The following is a 19,063-nucleotide window of genomic DNA, read 5'->3' on the forward strand; positions in this document are numbered from 1 at the left end:
ATAAAGCCAACTCCATACTTCCAAGATAAATTTTTTGAATTCATAAATCCTTAGACCAAGATGTCTATTGCTCATGCTCTTGCTTCATAGGCTATGAAGTGGCTGGCCATGCTTAACAGCAATGATGATAAGTGTGGTCCCCACTTGAGATCTTTTCTCTTCCTTATTGATAGAAGGGGAAGCCTCCGCTTCCAAGAAAGCCTATGCTCTGATACCAATGTAACTCGCAAAGGGTGCCCGGGGGACTAGGGCCTTTGGCACACTTGTTGATACCATCAATGCATATTAAAACATTTAAACATGGCCACAGCCTTAACACATATCCATCATCACTTTGCATAAAACATAAAGCTGGACAAAACATCCACAAATGTTGAAAATGGAGCTTGCACATGTGACACCGCATAGAGGCCGGAATGGGCCGACCCCCCCCCCCCCCTCCCCCCCTGGGAGTAATTTATTACCTAAGGAGAATAATATCATGTACAAGCTTTGAGGGCCTTACTCTCCCCACGGGAGATGCCGGATTATCCATATACAAATGTCATAACACAGTCCAACACGAGGCTACCAAGCTGGAACTCAGGCTGCAGAAATGCCGAGCCAACAATATAATCCATATACCTCTGTGTGGGTATTGATTCTTTCCCAAAATCCACTGCAATAGAGCTACTACAACAGGTTCAGCTCTCCATTCAGCTAGTACAATAGGTACAGTGGCTGGTACAATAGGTATGGTGGTTGGTACAGTTGGTACAGTGGTTGCAACAGTAGGTACAAGGGCTTGTACAACCAGTACAAGGGTGGTACAGCAAGTACAAGGGCTGGTACAACAAGTACAATGGCTAGAAATCATAATAAATGATTAAATACCCTTGCCTTCAGTATTTCTTTGCGATGGAAGCCTCCAAAACAGTCCCCAACAGCCGGTATTCTTCATGGGCAACATTCAAGAGAGAGAGAAAGAGAATAGCCATCATTAGGGCAGCCTGTAACGGTGGTAGAGGCCTAGTGTGCAGCAGAGAGCCTCTATTAATGAAGAGAGAGGGCTCCAATTTATAGATTTGGGACTCCCATGAGTGAAAATGGAAAGAGAAGGCTATGATGACAAGTGGAGAGCCACACAAGAGTTGGATGACAAGTATGAGGCCACTTGTCTCACTTTGATCCACTTTCTTGCCACGTCCCAATCTAAGAGATGGGTTCTCCCATAATCTTTACCTCTAAAAATATCCCAACTAGTAGACATTCTGTCATAGGCACTTTGCCAACTCTTGGTATCTGCTCAATTCCAGATGTAATGACGCGAACAAAATTTCCATTGGAGTCGGGCCAAAAATAGCAACTCTCCTAAATTTTAGGAGTGTGGTCCTTTGTATTCTAGGATAATCTCCTATTCCCAAAGCTTGTACTTTCCAAATATTTAGAGATTCTGGAGTCCACTACCATCTCCCTTGAATTGGGCATCCACTTGGTCTCTTTCCTACCTTCTTCTAGGCACCTACATTTGGCCTGCACATGGTTGGACATTCCACACTTTCCTTCATATTTGGACTCCCTCTGAGCCTTTGAACCATATTCCATGACTTATGCAACTCATATAAATGGTTGAGGGTCAAATGCAACTCCCCCTTGCTCCTCACATTTATCCAACACCACTTGCTATTTCAACACTCCCCCTCAAGTGATAAATTGCTACCACCATATATACAATGGATCTACACTATTAGTCATTTGTTAGAGTGGTCTATCTCAGGTGCCTCATAGGCTTTAATGTTGGCTTAGGGCCTGAAGTTTTACAGAAGGGTAGAAATAAATTGAGTCTGTTAAAACACAAGGTGAGAGAGGTGTCCTCTTCCATTAACTAGAAGAGATGTTCTGATGATTGGCCTCCTTGGAAAACCCTTCATTTGGCTCTTCTTTGATCATTATGTTTGTTTGAGTGTTGTTTGGAGTCTTTTTCTAGCTCCAACAATCTATTTCTATGTGGTCTGTGGCTTGCCACAAAAGTTGCACTTCACTTTGGCTCTTGGTCCTTCGGTGAAGAATGCTTTTGATGGTCTAGTAGCCTAGGGTTAGGATTCCCAGGAGTGCAAGCAGCTATGGTGGCTCGACGCCATGGTGGAGAGGTAAGAGAGAAAGAGAGAGAGAGAAAGAAAGATATATTAACGTCTCCTAAAGGTCGAAATGGCCCATGAGACCAAAACAAGGTACAATTGATGATGATGATGATGTCTCATCATAACAAATCTGAAAGAAAGAATGAAAATAGTAACATCCTAAGAGAGCTAAGAGCTGAAAGCTGAACCGCTGAATCGTTGCGGTAAACTCCTCCGGTGGCAGGCAATGATGGCTTGAATCTGCTGATGGTGAGGGAGTCGTGGACGCAATCCTCGTGGTCGTGGGCGTCTCGTTCTAGAGAGGAAAGTATTGCACGACTCAAATAATATCTTGAGTATATTAATGTTATGATTGAGATACACCAAGTACAATGGTTTTATAACCTTTAAAGGTTCTTCTGCATGACATAAGCAATGATGTCAGGCAGGTATATATCTAGATATTATGTGAACCACTATAAGAGTGGGTTCACACCAAAACACACACATAACACATAAGTGAGTGTTCACACCCTTTTTGGGGATGTACACACACACACACACAAACATGGTTACACACACATGACGGGACACATGATGGACTCGTACACATACGACTCCAAATCCCAACAAACTCCCCTTCAAAAGCGAAGGTGGAGTGACCTAAGATAACTGTCATGATGGCCTTCGGACTGTACCATGTCTCCTACTAGACGTGTTTCCGATGGCAATTCAGAGGCTAAGTGTGAGCATGGTTCAGAGATTGAACTGAGCACACTCACAACTTTGCATTCAAACATGACCAGAGGCTCCAAGTCTAAGCACGGATGCATGGCAACTCAGAGGTCTAGGGGACCAAGGCACCTACATCCTGGAACTTCCCTTCCAAGCGTGATTTGTGGGAGCTCCACCCATTGCAGCTACAGAATTCAGTCTACTAATGAGAAACCCCTTTACTCATGAAACTTCCCTTCCAAGTGTGATTTGTGGTGTGGGTAAACATTGGAGATGGAGCCTTTTATACAACAAGGCGATACAAACATTTGTATGTGAAAACACGCGGGAAAACGAAACACACAATTATTTTTCAGATTTTGGGAGACATCCCAGGCAGAGAACCCTGACTCACACATAACATGGAAATTATAAATTTCGGGGAAATCAGGGTGAAATTCCTGGTCGATGTCTGTGGTGTTGCCTTTTTCGGCATCTTTTCCATGCTACCACCTTGTCCATGGTCTCATGGAGACTTCAATGTGGTGCAGGAGGCTCCAATTTTGCCAATTTTGGCCCAATTTGGAAAACCGCCAAATTTACATGTACATGAGCTTTATCTTGAATGTAATGACTCAATTTTGCAAAAGCCCCAAATAAATTGAAAACAGGAGAGTATAATTAGAGGATTATCACCTTGATTTGAAAAAGGCCCAAATTTTGAAAACCCTAATTTTTCTTTGAAATTGCTGGTTTACTGATGATTATGCCTATTGTGTCCCCTAATTTGCTAAGGTGGCACTAAGTGCTGAAGTTGCGGCACTGCACATATGGCAGATGTCAGTTTGCGTGGAGGCTACAAACTACAGGAGGAAGCACCCAGTCGTGGAGGAAAGATGGGCGCTGGCGAAGCAGGTCGACGTAGATGTGCAAGAGAAGGTTGACAATGGACATGATGACCGTTTTGGGAGGGTAAATTGGAGTACTAGACCAAGGGACAAAGTGATTTTGATGATGTACAAGAGTATAGTAACACCCCAATGGTAAAGTAGAACTTTTAATGGCTCAAAAAACTCCTGTTAATAGAGGTAATTTTTTGCTAACAGAGCATAGAATGATTTCAGAATTAAAGCTCAAATGTTTGTTGTTCGTGCTCAACAAACTAATATGTACACTCTCTACACTATATATGATGAATCCATGAGTCAAAATTTGGCAAAGATGATGAGAAATTTGAGCATTTTATCCTCTTCTTGCTGGATTTCGTCGTTGTCTGCTGGACCCTTTTTGATGCTTTGATTTACTTACACTTGTCCCCTTTGATGTCTTGCAGCTTTTTGAGTTGAGGTAGATGCTCCAAATAGTGCCATTTTGCAGTAGATGAGCCAAGAACTCTTGATTCTGGATGATTTTGGAGCTTGGGAAAAGAGGGAAAAAATAGCTCAGTGGCTAATCAGTGAAACTAATGATTTTGCTAACTAGGTTATCCTAGGGTGCATAGATACTCAAGGGATGATGGGTGGCTCTGATACCAACTTGAGATTCATGTCTAGAAAGGATTAGGATGTGTAGAAATGGTTTAGGATCAACATCTTGACATAGTAGAGATGCAAGAAAGAGATTAAGACTAATGACAAAGTTAAGGACAAAAATAGAGCATAAAGACAAGGCAAGAGGTTTAACAAAAAGCTCATATGATAATCCATTCAATAGAGGGCCTTTTTATAGCTTGAGTACATTTCCATTAGCCACTAATGTTAGTCCATAAGCTTGATTAAGCTGTCCCTAATATTTCCTATATTTGAGCACCATCTCCCTTAAAGTGAGCACCCACTTGGCCTCTTTCCCACCTCCTTCTAGGCGTCTACTTTTTGCCTCCACATGGGCTGGACATTCCACACTTTCCTTTTTGGGCTTCCTTTGAGCCTTTGAACCATAGTCCATGACTTATGCAACTCATACAAATGATTGAGGGTCACATACCACTCCCCCTTGCTCCTAACATTTACCCAACAGCACTTGCTATTTTGACACAATACGCTATTAGTCAAACTCGATGATTGTAATAACAATTGAGCGTGGGTTATACTTATAGAGGCCACTGGGCTCTATAACTGGCCCTCATGCTATTATTAGCGAATAACCCTATAATCTTTAATAACTATGCCTCCACTTATAAGCCTTCGCCCGTGTGGGTTGAACTAGGTGCTTACAACACTTGGCCTCAAGCCTTGGCGCCTAGTATGGACTTGTCTTGGATATGACCCCTCCCCCCCCCCCCCTCCCCCCCCCCCCCCAAACCCCACACACACACACACACACACACACACACACACACACAGAGCAAAAGAGTAGATCCTCTTTTAGTCACAATTGTGACCGGCCTGTGTTAGACATCATCCCCTTCTTGGTGGCTTCCTGTTTGGTGTCCTATTTTAGCCTCTAGGGTTGACCATGCTAGCTAGAGGGGCTGGTCACCCCTCACATATGTTTTCCCATATTATTCCCCATTTTATGTAGTCTTGGGTATTTTTCCCAGTCATGGAGGATTTATTCCCTAGTCAGCTACCTTCATATGGGCATATATATAGCTGGCTTGCCTCCCTCATTCTTCACTGCTTGCTTAGCATTGTTTGCTGTAGTCCCACACATACGAGGTTTTCTGCCCTCTTGCTCGGGACATGTATTCCTTTGGATGATGATATTGAGAGCAGGTTCTCACCTGCGTTTCCTCTCCATCTCTCTCTCTCACTCTCTCTCCTGTGTTTCCACTTTCCCTTCTTCCGCTGCACATTCTATCATGGTATCAGAGCGCCGGTGATCTTCAGTGTTGGATGCTCCCTCCTCTACCTCCTGTGTTTCTACGTTTTTTTGTAGATGGGCAGATCTGCGTTTTTTTTTTTCAGAAGTTGCTGTTGGTCTCCTGCCTCTGCCAGGCGTTTCTTCTCAGCAGCCCCTGGTCTTTCTTCATCAGTTTGACCTCTGAGAACACCTGTTTTCTACACTGTTTTCAGGGCAGCAGCACATAGTTTTCTGCGTTTTTCTACAGGTGGCTGTCTACAGCAGTTTGCAGCAATTCTCAGTATTCATACCCCCCCTTAGTGCTGGTCGCCTGTTTTGTACAGGCCAGCAGCAGCATGTTTGCTGCGTTTTTTCTTCTACAGGTTTCTGATGCTGTTTGCTGATCTGAGGACTCGATGGTACCATATTTCTACTGTTTTTCCAGATTCAACCCGTTCTACAGTCCTGAATACCTCTGTGTTTTCAGATTTGCAGCCATTTTGCTGCGTTTTTCTGAATAGATCTTGCTGGTAGCTCTACCTTCATTTGGGCTTCATCTGTTGGACCCGAAGGTTCTCTTCAGCGTTTTTCCTCATAGGAGGTGTAGACACTGGTTGGCCTGAATTTTCAGGTTTGTAGTCCTTGTTTGGCTGTGTTTTCTTCTCCAGTGGACACAGATCACTTGCAGAGGGGGTTTCTTGTTTGGATTGTGGCTTTGGAGGCAGTTTGGTACTTGAGGAGGATTCTGAATTTCTGATTTTAGTCAGTGTTTTGCTGATTTTGGAGCATCTACACCTTTGTTTTGTTCTTGGCCTACACGGTTTCTTGGTTTCTTCATGTTCCTTGCCTTCTGTTGGCGGTGGAGTGCTATTTTTTTGTTAGATAGCAGTGTTTTGGCTGCATTTTTGCTTCCCACATGAGTTTTCTACACTCAAAGGGGACCCATCTCCAGCTACTTCACTTGAGGATCAGTTTCGAGAGCTGTTTTGTTTTTGTGGAGACTTTCTTCTGTGATAGGAGTTTACAAGTTTTGGAGGAGAGCAGTGATCTTTTTAGAGATCCTGAGCAGAGTTTATTTTTGTCCAAGTCTGTGTTCTTTGCAGTGTTTGCAGAACACAGAGGGTGTTTTGCCCTTGAGGTGTGATCCTTTCACATGGATCATTTATTTGTTGCTGATTCTTGGGATCTCATTTTACTTATGGAACGGTCTTCTGCTATCAGTGATGCTTTTGAGGACTTTGTTACCACTGCAGTTTATATTCCTGCTTCTCTTCCTCATTGTGAGGAGTCTACCTCTGTCTCTCTTTGTGATGCTTCTGAGGATGCCCCACCCCCTCCCAGTTCTGCAGGTTTGTTGTTTTGTTGGACCCAGTGGGAAGCTTTGGATCTGCGGTTGCTAACTGTGCCTGGGACACAGTGGTACTTCCAGAGTTTTTTGGATTTGAATCAGAATCAGGTTGGGATTGTACCAGTCCAATGACATCTTTTTTCAGAGGGGGATGTGGAGTCCTTTCATCTTGCGATGCCCACCTCAGTGGCGTGTACTTATGTACAGCATTGGGCAACTCATGGTACGGAGTTTGAGCTGATGGACCCCATCTTTTCTACAGAGTCTTTACATCTTGCGATGCCTATCTTTTCAGAGGATGCTTTTGTACAGCATTTGGCTACTCTTGTTATAGAGTTGGAGCAGTTTGACTCTATTTGTTTTGAGGGTTCCAGTGAGGAGCAGCTTGCTTCTCCCAGGATTTTTTATATACAGGATCTGATCTTGGTTGGTTATGAGGTTTTTCATACCTTCTCCAGGTTGGATACACGACATTCGACTTCGGGGAGTGTTCTTACACTTGGGTTTGGAACCATTATTTGGAGCAGCACGTTGTAGCCTACATGGTTGTTTTCTTCCAGAGGAACGGTGTACCTGGTAGCTTGTTCTGTTGCTTTTGTAGCTGAGTTGCTAAGGAGATTGCTTGTGGAGCTTTCTTGGTACGTGTTTCTGCAGTCTTTCATCTTTGATCGAGAACAGCTTCTCTGGCTTCTTGGAGTTCACTCAACATCCGGTGCTGAGAGGGGGTGTTAGACATCATCCCCTTCTTACTGGCCTCTTGTTTGGTGTCCTATTTTAGCCTCTAGGGCTGACCATGTTAGCTAGAGGGGCTGGTCACCCCTCACATATGTTTTCCCATATTATTCCCCATTTTATGGAGTCTCGGGTATTTTTCCCAGTCGTGGAGGATTTATTCCCTAGTCGGCTGCCTTCATATGGGCATATATATAGCTGGCTTGCCTCCCTCTTTCTTCACTGCTTGCTTAGCATTGTTTGCTGCAGTCCCTCACATACGAGGTTTTCTCCCCTCTTGCCCGGGACATGTATTCCTTTGGATGATGATATTGAGAGCAGGTTCTCACCTGCGTTTCCTCTCCATCTCTCTCTCTCACTCTCTCTCCTGTGTTTCCACTTTCCCTTCTTCGGCTGTACATTCTATCAGCCTGGAGAGGCTTGGTCTTCTTGCCCAGAGGCGCCAGGATTTGAACTAAGAACCTCCTCTCCCCAAGTCACAAGCCCTCATCGCTAGGCTAGGTGCCCATTGGCAATCCTAATGATGTTGCATTGCAAGAAAGTGCAAATATAGAAGCTTTTCGCGAGGATTCACCAAGGCTACCTGAAGGAATTGAGTGAAGAAAGTATAAGATAGCGTATGGTCATCTACTCTATTGACGGAGGATCATGACATTAGGCACCGAATTCTTTATCAATGCCATAGTAGTCTAACATTGGACACCCAAGAACATATAAGACTTAGGCTGTTACGTACTAGAAATGTCAAGTGGCGAAGTGTCGCTTGTACACATGCTGTAGTAGGGTCCCCGTCGACATTCTGCATAATCAGTACACTGAGGACACCTTTTGGGATGGGCATTCATTGTGTATGTTGTGAGCCCGTGTCCAGGGATGTGTCAGCAGGTCCCATCTAGGTTTAGGGTCAAGTCAATGTCAAGTTGTACGTGCAATGTCCTCCCTTTTATTGAGACCACAGAATCCCCTCGTGATCACATGTCAAAAAAATAATGTTTTGGTTCCTTCGGTGATTAATATGGCTGCAAAGTGCAGCTACGTACAAACATGTGTAAGCCCTACATTTTACACACCTGTGGCTTTACGCACATTGACATGTGTGCTCATGCTAGTAAACATACAAGGTGCCTCTTCAACTTGGATTTAGAAAATAGCTGATTGACATGTGTCATGCATTGTAGACCATTTCTCACTTTTGCCTCGTCAAGTTCTTTATGTTTTACTCAATGAATGATCTAACTGTATCGTTTGTGTAAGTACATTTGTTGTTGCGCAAATACTATTTCATGTTCATGCCATGTCCTTCACCAGGTTTGCACATTCGGGGATATTGTCTGCAGCTCGTTGGATTCTGGACAATGAGACTGAGAACCTTCAAATTCTTTTGAGTGAGAATCCGGTAATGTGTTTTGAAACTGTAGTACAATCTGGTTGGTGGTCTCCCTGGCTTGCAATAGCTTGAGCCTTAGCTACCTCTTCTTAAAGAGGAAGACACTTAGACATCTTTCGTCAGGGCATTCATGATGGCCCAAATCTATTTTTGAATAAGCAATGATATGGGCCTCTAATTTTGCAATAGGCTTCTCTGTCTCTACCTGTCTGATGTCGCAAGCTGAAAACTCTCCCCCCGTAGGCATGTCTCATTTAGCTTGGGACTCTAAACACTCTTCTGCCTGCATAGTCTGAGCTACTTGTCTTATTTGTTGGTGTTGATTCTTTAAACAGGGCTATAAGTTGGTTCTCACGGGCCATTCCCTTGGAGCTGGTGCTGCATCTTTGCTCTCTTTTCTTCTATGTGAATCTGCAGGTTCCAGAAACCAAAGTGTCTCGCTAAGACTAGGGATTCCAATCTCTATGATTGAGTGTTGGGGCTTTGGTTGTCCACCCTGCGTTGACAGACATCTTTGTGAACGTGCAACTTTCATAAAGAACGTGGTTCTTCAGGTTTGTATGATTTCTTAGGAAATCATGGTCAATCATATAACTCCCCTATCTTTCTTAAGCTCAATTTTTAAATCTAGTCCTTCCAATTTGGGTGCACAGTGTGTATGTGTGCATATATATATATATATATATATATATACATTATGTGCAAGCATGGAGGCATGCATGTGTGTGAGGCGTGCTTGCTGGAATGTGTGCCTAAAGATATGCATATACATAAATCCCACACAAATTTATGCATGTTGGTACACCTGAATGTGTGCTCGACTTTGATTAGGTCCAGATAACTTTGTGCAGTTTGGGTTGTTTTGAATTCGATTTTGTTGCAGTATTTCTAGGATGTCTTTTTAAAGCTCTTTAACAACTGAAAATATGGCACCTTTTTTAGTGCTCTGAAGCTATGCTTTATCAACACAGAAACATGTGAGGTCAAAAATTACATGGGAAGGGGGAAGAGCCATTGTATTTTTTCCCCCTAATTCTCTTTATGTTGCTATTGTCAGGATGATATTGTTGCTCGTGCAAGTATAGCAGCTTTGGAAGATCTGCGTTCAGAGATCTTGCAGACGGACTGGTATGCAGCTATGATTGCTTGACAATTTCTCCAAGATACACAAGACCTCTAAATACCTTCTGTGGTTTAAATTAACAATTTGAACAAAGAAAGCTCCTTGTTTTTGCAGTCTACATGCCACTACTGAAAAAGACTTATGTATTGAATAATATCAGGGAGACAGTATAAGTAACAGCAACCTTTCCTGGGGAAAAAAGCTCCTCTTAAATTTGACATTGATACAACAAGGGTTTTACAAGACAAGCAATTTGGTCAAATGACGTCTTGACTCTGACATCGTGAAGGAAATGTGTTCATTCAAAGCTTGCTACATTGAGTTACCTCACATTACCATACTAACTGTGTGGCCTCTTTGAGGTGATGTTTTTTTTGTCCCAGGAAAAAGATCCTTCTATTAGTTAATGAAAAACAGCCACAAGGGGCTAAATACAACCACGAAGGGCTAGATACAAACTCGCCTCATGTACAAGGTGGGGATCAAATAATCAAAAGGAAAAAGATGCACTTCCCCTCCGGCGGGCCACTCTATGAGGAGAAGGCTATCTCATATAGGGGGAGGGGGGGGGGAATAACCACACAGGTGGTCTATCGTGCCTAGTGGGATCACCACCTCTATCGATGAGAAAAGGGCCAGGTTGCCAGAGCCTCAAGAAAGCTTCCTGCCGCTTCCGCACGCGGTCAGAGCCTCCTTGCAACTTCCCCCACTGACCGCAGAGGGTATGGATGATGTCGAGCCAAATGCTCTTGATGGACTCTGCAAGCAGAGTGTGGGTACCCTCCATGGCTTTGCTGCATCTAGCTCGCCATATGTGCAAGGCTATGATGCTACTACAAATCTCCCATCTATGACATGAGCTCGGTCGCCAGTGGTCCGTAGATGGGGCTATGATTGGTACTGCCAAAATGTGGAGGTGAGAGACCTGAAGGGCTACTAGCCCCCCGCCATCCTCCTCGTAATCCCTGACCACCTCCGCCTCTGTGGCCCAAGCGACAGTGCCCCATCTAATGATCCAGGTTGGGGCCCTGTCCATCGTGAAAATGCGGAGAATCCGCAACCAAACCTGCTGAGCCCTCGGGCAATCCCAAAGACAATGTCACTACGACTCCTGAGGGTGGCTGCACCTTGGGCAAGCTGTTGGCCGACCTCCAATTGCCAACCATGTGCCAACCGCCAAGCTCTTGTGTACCATTAGCCAAAGAAAGAGGGTGATCTTTCGAGGCTGAAAACTATATCAGAGCCTCTTCCAAAAATCTGAGAGGAAACACGGAGAGGTCCTGTGACTGCCAATGTGCTGCTGCTGCTGGGGTGCCATCGATTGCTAGCATCTGGATCCTGCGACCTAGCCGCGCTATATATGCAAAAAAGGGGGGCATCTATAGTCTCCTCCCGATCAATGGGATCATGCCAGTCCACTCTCCTGGGTCCCATTGGAGGCGCATGAGCGGTCGGCTCTCCCATATCCATAGCCGCCATAATCTCTCCCTAGCCACCTTGGCCGGCGGGGGGGACTATGTGCCACTCACGTGACTGAAATCCAATCATCCTCACCCTCTGTAAGTTGCATCCACTAAAATCCTCCAAGGGAGGTTCGGATCTCTCTAATCTGCCATGGGGACCAATAGAAAAAGTGAGCAAACCACTGTCCTCATGTGCCTCGTGGACTACCATAAGAATATCATGCCGAGTAAACACTCCTAGCCACTGTGGGGGGGTCGGGTTTGGGATAGATGTCAGCCACTCCTGAGGAATAGCAGAGTTGATATCGATGCTGAGCTTGTCTCTACCCCGGATCCTTGCTAGACCTCTCTCCTGAACCTCCGGGGGTGAGGTGACGTTTTTCGTCAACGGGGTCAAGGTACTTTCCTTAAGCCTTGGGGCTGATTGTACACTTTGCCAAAGCAGTGCCTGCATGTAGGACATTAGAAAATAGGCAGCTTCTATGAAAGATTTAAAACTCTGGTGGAGGGGGGTTGCTAAGGTCATAAGCTACATGACTATTGGACTCTAGGCTCCTCCGTGGCTTGATTTATAGACATCACTTTGCAGTTGCTAGTGCAACAGCACCTTGGCTTTGTGTTGTCCTTTATCAGAAATTTTCAGGAAAAAGCTTTGATGATGTTGAAACACAATCCTTACATTAGCAACTACTCTAATCAGTATCAATGGAAATAAGTAAGATAATTTCCAAAAGGTGCTCACTCGCAGAAGTAACCCAAGCTGATGGGAAATCCATTCCTTCACCGAATGCTGGCTAATCTGCTTTCAATCCTGCCTTTACACATGCTAGGCACTCTCAAGGTAGCCAATTGACTGCTGATCCAAATGGGGAGGGAAGCATCCTATTTATAGGCTGAATTCTCCTAGTTGTGTGCTGGTTGGCCTTCTCCAGGTTGGATTGTGGGCCTGCAATTTGCTTCAAAATTCCTTGATTTAACCTTAACATGAAGATCTGCTTTTCTAATTAAATGTCAAGCTGCTGGCTGACCCAAATTGGCCCGCCCACCAACATCTGTCTGCTGTTTAGACCTGCTGTCCACCTGCCCAGCCTCCACCCATCCAGCCTGCTGCCCACGGCCAGCACGCAGCACTGCTGTCCAGTGCCCTTGCCATGCTGTAGGGCTAGGCTGCAGGTGCGTCACCATTTAATGTGTGATCAATCTGTCAACCTCATTTGAGCAGATATGTTTTTTTGATACGAGGCATTTGTTTCAAAAAAAAAAATCTACTGATTTCTAAATGTTCTCTGCACAGGGCTCATGTTCTGGAGGATGGCGGTATTGCCAAGAAAATGCTTGGTCTGGTCAATGACACAAACTCTGCACTAGGGAATGTTGAGCAAGCATTGGGTTATGAACGTGGCACCTTCTATCAGCAGGCAAAGAGCTTAACCTATGCTGCCATGGTCGAATCTTTTAGGGCAAGTATGGTCAGATCTCAACATGGCTCATATGGTCCATCAGTGTCTTATGGTATGCATGGTCCATCAGGTTATTATGGTATGCATGGTCCATCAGGGTACCATGGTCCACCTGGACAATATTGTATGAATGGACCCCCACCTCCCCATGGTATGCAGGGTCCCCGACCTCAAAACCTGGCAGGATGGTTGTCATTAGGAGCATCTGCAATCAGCTCTTACATGAACACACCAGGTAATTCCAGCGCATGCCTTTTCTTGTGAGATTGGAAGTTTTGTACTTCAGTTACTGTGAGACCTAAGGTACTGATAAATGACATAACTAAGGATTGTAACCTGAACTTGCAAACCCTCTCCCTCCCTTCTTCGATTCCCTTTCCCCATTCTTTTAGTGTATTTGCTTTATTAAGCAAAAGCTATAATGCAAGGCTGCCATCTACTATAACCTATCTTGGTCATTTAGCCAGCTTGCTCTCTGTCAGCTTCGTGAGTAGAACATTGGGGCTATTTAGCCTCTTTATGCCCTTTGTGATTGCTAAGTTTGGCTGAGACTGTCAAATTCATCAGCTCCAACACTCAATGCATGTGTCATGCTAGGGCTACTAGTCAGGTTTAAGGTCTATACCGTAGGAATCAGCCCATGTTGTAAGCCCTAACTTACAGAGGGTCAAAAGATGCTGCCTACCAAACTAACAAAGGGACAAAAGATACTGCCTACCAAACTAACTCTAGAACACAATTAATGCAAGTGGGCCTAATTTTTGAGGTCAAAGAATGTTGTCCAATGTGAGGCTCAACGGGAGGAAAATCATTCCTAGTGTGATAATCTTTAGGAGAGCTTGGAGAGTATATGCAACACTCAATGCATGTGTCATGCTAGGGCTACTAGTCAGGTTTAAGGTCTATAGCGTAGGAATCAGCCCATGGTGTAAGCCCTAACTGACAGAGGGTCAAAAGATGCTGCCTACCAAACTAACAAAGGGTCAAAAGATACTGCCTACCAAACTAACTCTAGAACACAATTAACGCAAGTGGGCCTAATTTTTGAGGTCAAAGAATGTTGTCCAATGTGAGGCTCAATGGGAGGAAAATCATTCCTAGTGTGATAATCTTTAGGAGAGCTTGGAGAGTATATGCAAGGAAGCACCATCACCATAAGAGGGAGAGAAGGGGAAAGAGATATCAACAAACTTGAAAAATGCAGAAACAGATTAGGTCGAACCATGTCACCACAAGGCTATCGTGGAGCCATGTGTGTGTGTGTGTGTATATATATATATATGTATTGATAGATAGATACACATGCAAGTGTGACCCCCACTGACAATGTGCCTGTCATACATCTCCAAAGAAAAAGTCTTTGTTTCAATGGCATTTTACACTTCCATAACATCCCGAGATTCTTCCGCCACCATGAGAGGGGCTTCCTTATATGCCACAGAGAATTAGCATGTCGCTGAATCCATGGAGCAGGCTGAAGAAGCTTGTAAGCTTTGATGGAGGTTAAGGCGGGAAGAGGAATAGGATGAGTGCATGTAGCAGAGGGTTGCAATTGCCAATCCGTAAGCCTGTCTATGTCAGCCACAGGAGGAACAGGTAGAAAAGAATGTAATAAATCAGCAATTTTAATTCCATATAGACCTATGATGCATTCCCAATGCATAGGAAGCAGTGGCCTGAGGAAAAGATAAGACATAGCCTTGATCATCTACCACATCATGTGTGTATCTAATTCCCAATTTCATGAGATTGTATGCCCGAACAGGTTCCTGTAAAGCGAGTGGAATGTCAAAGATGGCACTCCAATGAATACTTTCTTTCCTCATTGAGTTTGTCCCCGAGCAATTATCAGGAGTCCATTTGACCTTAGAAAGTACTTGTTTCCAGTCAAGTATCAGAGCAGTAGAGAAAGGACAGCCAGGTATCTTCCCTACAAATCTCCCAATGACAACCTCCCAATGATCAGTAATCCAATGACCATAAGCACAAGTCCTCATGTTGACACACATGGATGCTAGCGTACAAGTCCATGGCTGTTGTTGGCGGAAAAAAGTATGCAGCATAGTCGCCTTCCTTGCAAGTACATGATATCTTATATTGAGGACATTAAGTCCACCATGCATCCTAGGAGAGCACACCATTTCCATCTTCATCAGTCTCAATGCTTTCACAGCAGTTTTTGTCCTCCATTACATCTCCATAGCTTGAGACATAAAGGTTGAAATATCCCTGGAGGACCAATGCAGCAAAGGCAAATAGAACTGGACATAGGACATTACAATGGACTGTACTATTCTGAGCCTGACATGAAGAGGCCAAGTAGAAATCTTCCAGTATTCTAGTTTATGTTGAAGTCTTTGGAAGATCCATTTTAGCTGCTGCTTCCTGGTGATATGCCATCCTATGGGATATCCCAAATGCCTGACTACATCTTTGGAATGCACCACCTGACCCGGCCAAAGAATAGAATGCCAGTCACATTGTTTCAGGGGAAGTAATTTAGATTTGTCAAAATTGACATGCAATCCCGCTGCCAAGCTATACAATGAAAGAGTGGTCATAAGCATTTGAACTTCCTGGGAAGAATTCTGTGGCATAAAGAAGGAATCATCAGCATATGCTTGTGCCAAAAAAGATGCAGCTCCAGGGATTTTAAGACCAGTCATCTGTCCTGTGTTTGTAAGATGATCAAGATACATTAAAAGGGGATGGGTCGCAATGGCATATAAGAGAGCACTAAGAGGACAGCCCTGTCTAACTGATCGACCCAATGTCCATGACCGAGATAGATGACCCCCAAGAATGCACTGAGAAGTAGAGCCAGAATAAAGCCAGTAAACTGCATTTGCCATCTTGGGACCAAAGCCCAACTTGGTCATGGTTTGAGAGATAAAATCCCATTGAACAGTGTCAAATGCCTTAGCAATATCCACGTGCAATATAAGCACATCTTGATGCGAATACTTAGCATATTCAATTGCAGTCAAGGCATTGAATATATTGTCATGGATTTGTCTTCGCGGCACAAACCCATACTGATGAGGATGAAGTCCCGCATCCAGTATCCTGTGAAGCCTATGCACAATCCTTTTGGTAATGAGTTTGTAAACTACAGGCATCAAAGTAATAGGCCTCCAATCTGACATATGGTCACATAGATGTTTTTTGGGCACAAGTTTGACTATGCCATGCTTCCAAGAGTGCGGCAACTGATTTTCTTGCCAGGCAACATTGATCATTTGCAAGAGGACTTCTTTCAAATCATCCCAAAAAGAAATATAAAATTCCACCGTAAGGCCATCCCAGCCAGGGGACTTGTATTTGCTGAGGTGGAACAATGCATTATCAAGTTCTGTGTCAGTAAAAGGTCTCTTCAAGGTAAGAGCTTCATCCATTTCCACTATTCCAGAAACATATTGGAGAAATTCAGTCCTAGCCCCAGTCATTTGATTTGATGGGGAACTAGGAGCGGAGAATAATTTCTGGAAATAATTCTGGCATTCATCTTGGAGATCAGAGAAAGAGTACGTCCAAGAGCCATCTAGCTTCCTTACCCTTAGGCATGAGTTTTTCTTTCGAATAGCATGCAAGCCTTGAAAAAAGGCTTTTGATGAGCAGCCCTTATCCATGAGGGGCTTCATTCTTGCCCTAATCTGCCATTTGTGCAATTTCCTCTGATCATTAACAGTCAATTTAAACTGAGCATGTGAAAGGGAATCCTTTTCTGAATCAGAGAGAGGCCTTAACTGAGAAAATTCAGTCAATTGTTGTGGTGTCCTTTTTGCCCATTTAACCTCATTCCTCCATTCAGTCATATGCCAGTTGCCATACTCCCTAATGACATTTTGCATACGAGAGACAAAGCTGTCCCAAGCATAATTCATGTCCTCCTGGGCATGCAAAGGCAAGGGATGAATTGCAAGTCTGATCATTTGCTGGAAATAGTGATGTCGGAAATAAGCTTGATTAACATGCAATAATCTAATGGAGAGGGGTGGCAAATCATCCAGAGGCATGCCAAGCTGCAAATTCATCCACAATGGGGCATGATCTGACAAGCCCAATGAGAAATCTATAAGGAGATGAGGGCTAAAATCTGCAAATTGTTGAGGGTAAAACAAATACCATCTGTCAAGCCTTGCCCAGTATGTAGTAAGTGCATTATGATGAAAAGTATATCCAGGCACTGACCCTTGGAGAAGCACCCATAAATCTTCAGCCTGCACAGAAAGAAGCATGCTGTCCCATTTCTACCTTTCCAATGATTACATATGAGATCTTGAAGTGGTGTTATCTCTTGGCAGAGGGGAATTATTAAAATCTCCACAGATGAATGCATTGGATCTCCATGGATATCTACATAAAGAATCCCATAATGAAGCCCTCATGGCAGAGGTCTGGGAAGCATAGACTGATGCAAACTCAAGAATATCACCATTGACATTACATTGTATGACCATCCATCTGCCACTGCTGTCATTGAAGGCTAACTGAGGCTCCACATGTCTAACCAGTATGCATACACGTGAGTAGGTAGTGGTACCAGCATAATATATATCATAACCGCCAAAATAAACATGGACCAACCATGGAGTGTTGATTATGCTCTTGCAAACAAACAATATCTGGTTGCATTTTATGTACATAATTCCATAAAAGCCTCCACTTTGAGATATTGCAGAGGCTCTTTACATTGTAGGTAAAGCACTTAAGTGTTTGAGGCATGAAAGAGGTATATACAGCAAAGTATCAGATATAAAAACAAGACATCAGAGAGGCAAAGCCTCTGCCTGCATGGGCTGCATTCCATCATGACCCATGAAAGACATAGCATTATCCCCTTCTTCTGAATCACATATGGGGATGTCCTTCTTCAAAAACCCCTTCTTAGGTTGTTGAAAACCATCCTGATGAATCCTCGCAGATTCCTTCATCTTCTCTTTTCCTTTATCTTTTCCTTTTCCAGCAAGTGACTGCACCTGATTGATTGGTTTGGCATTCTTTGCTCCATTTCTATTTGCTGTCTTAGCTTGCAAATTCTCATTCTTTTCCTGTGTCTGGGGTGGCAAGGCATTGGGAGGGGGCTGATGCAGAACCATTGGGCATTCAGAGGCTAGATGCCCAAACTTGTGGCAGGCAAAACAAGCTCCTGCAAACACACCCCACTTCAATTCAAAATACTTTTTCCCCAATTGCACTCCCTCAACTTCCAGTGCAATAGAAGGAGGGGTAGGTGTATCAGTGTCCCAAAGAATGCAGAACCTGTTACAGTTTCCCATGGGGCGTGGAGGACAAATGACCTGTCCCAAAGAAGCAGCCAGGCCAGGCACTCTTCACGCATATAGTCTGGGAAGTTAACAACCTCAACCCATACAGGACAATGATGTCGTGTAAGACTTTGATAATCCTTGTTTGGGGACCAGGGCATAGCATGTACCATCTCTTCCCGTAAAACAGGGGAGAGAATTCAAGAAGCCTCTGCTTGCACGAAGCATCTGATAAATGCACCTCATAAAAGCCTCTGGAAGCAAAATACACTCCCTCTACAAAGCATCCTCCAAGGATGGACTTAATCCACTGCGCGACATCACTGGCCGCTGGGATTCTTCCTGGAAAGAAAATTATAAGTGCAGTTTGAGACAACTTCCTGAGAGGATTCACGAGGGACGGCAATTTCAATTTGTACGTGACCTCTGGAACCGGTTTGCCCCATTCCTGTCGTGACTGCTGAAAGTCATCCTTAAGGGTGTCAAAGACGTACTGAGCTTCCATAGTAAGTTCATCATCTTGTGATGCAGGCTCTGATAGGCGGCGCTTAGCATCTACAGGTCTTTCTTTTTGAGCGTATGTACAAAAATCCAAACCTGAAGCCATGATTGAAATACGACTCTCTCTCTCTCTCTCTCTCTCTCACACACACACACACACACACACACACACACACACACACACACGC

General features: G+C 44.1%; 1 protein-coding gene across 3 annotated transcripts in view; it reads left to right on the top strand.

The window, feature by feature from the left end:
• Nucleotides 1-19,063, top strand: part of LOC147638099 (uncharacterized) — a 63,503-nt gene that overhangs the window by 34,004 nt on the left and 10,436 nt on the right. Inside the window, exons 5-9 of one of the 3 annotated variants that reach the window (XR_015265805.1) lie at nucleotides 8,983-9,070; nucleotides 9,397-9,615; nucleotides 10,119-10,189; nucleotides 12,942-13,065; nucleotides 13,178-13,342. Coding sequence is in view for 2 of the 3 variants with exons in the window: in XM_086797996.1 (XP_086654122.1) it covers nucleotides 8,983-9,070; nucleotides 9,397-9,615; nucleotides 10,119-10,189; nucleotides 12,942-13,342 (779 nt within the window). In the remaining variant the exon portion in view is untranslated. Of the gene's footprint in view, nucleotides 1-8,982; nucleotides 9,071-9,396; nucleotides 9,616-10,118; nucleotides 10,190-12,941; nucleotides 13,343-19,063 lie in introns of all 3 variants that reach the window. The other 2 variants (XM_086797997.1, XM_086797996.1) reach the window with 2 other exon arrangements.

This window comes from Cibotium barometz, chromosome 5 (assembly GCF_041138505.1).
Source record: "Cibotium barometz isolate CiBa-2024 chromosome 5, ASM4113850v1, whole genome shotgun sequence".
Lineage (NCBI taxonomy): Eukaryota > Viridiplantae > Streptophyta > Polypodiopsida > Cyatheales > Cibotiaceae > Cibotium > Cibotium barometz.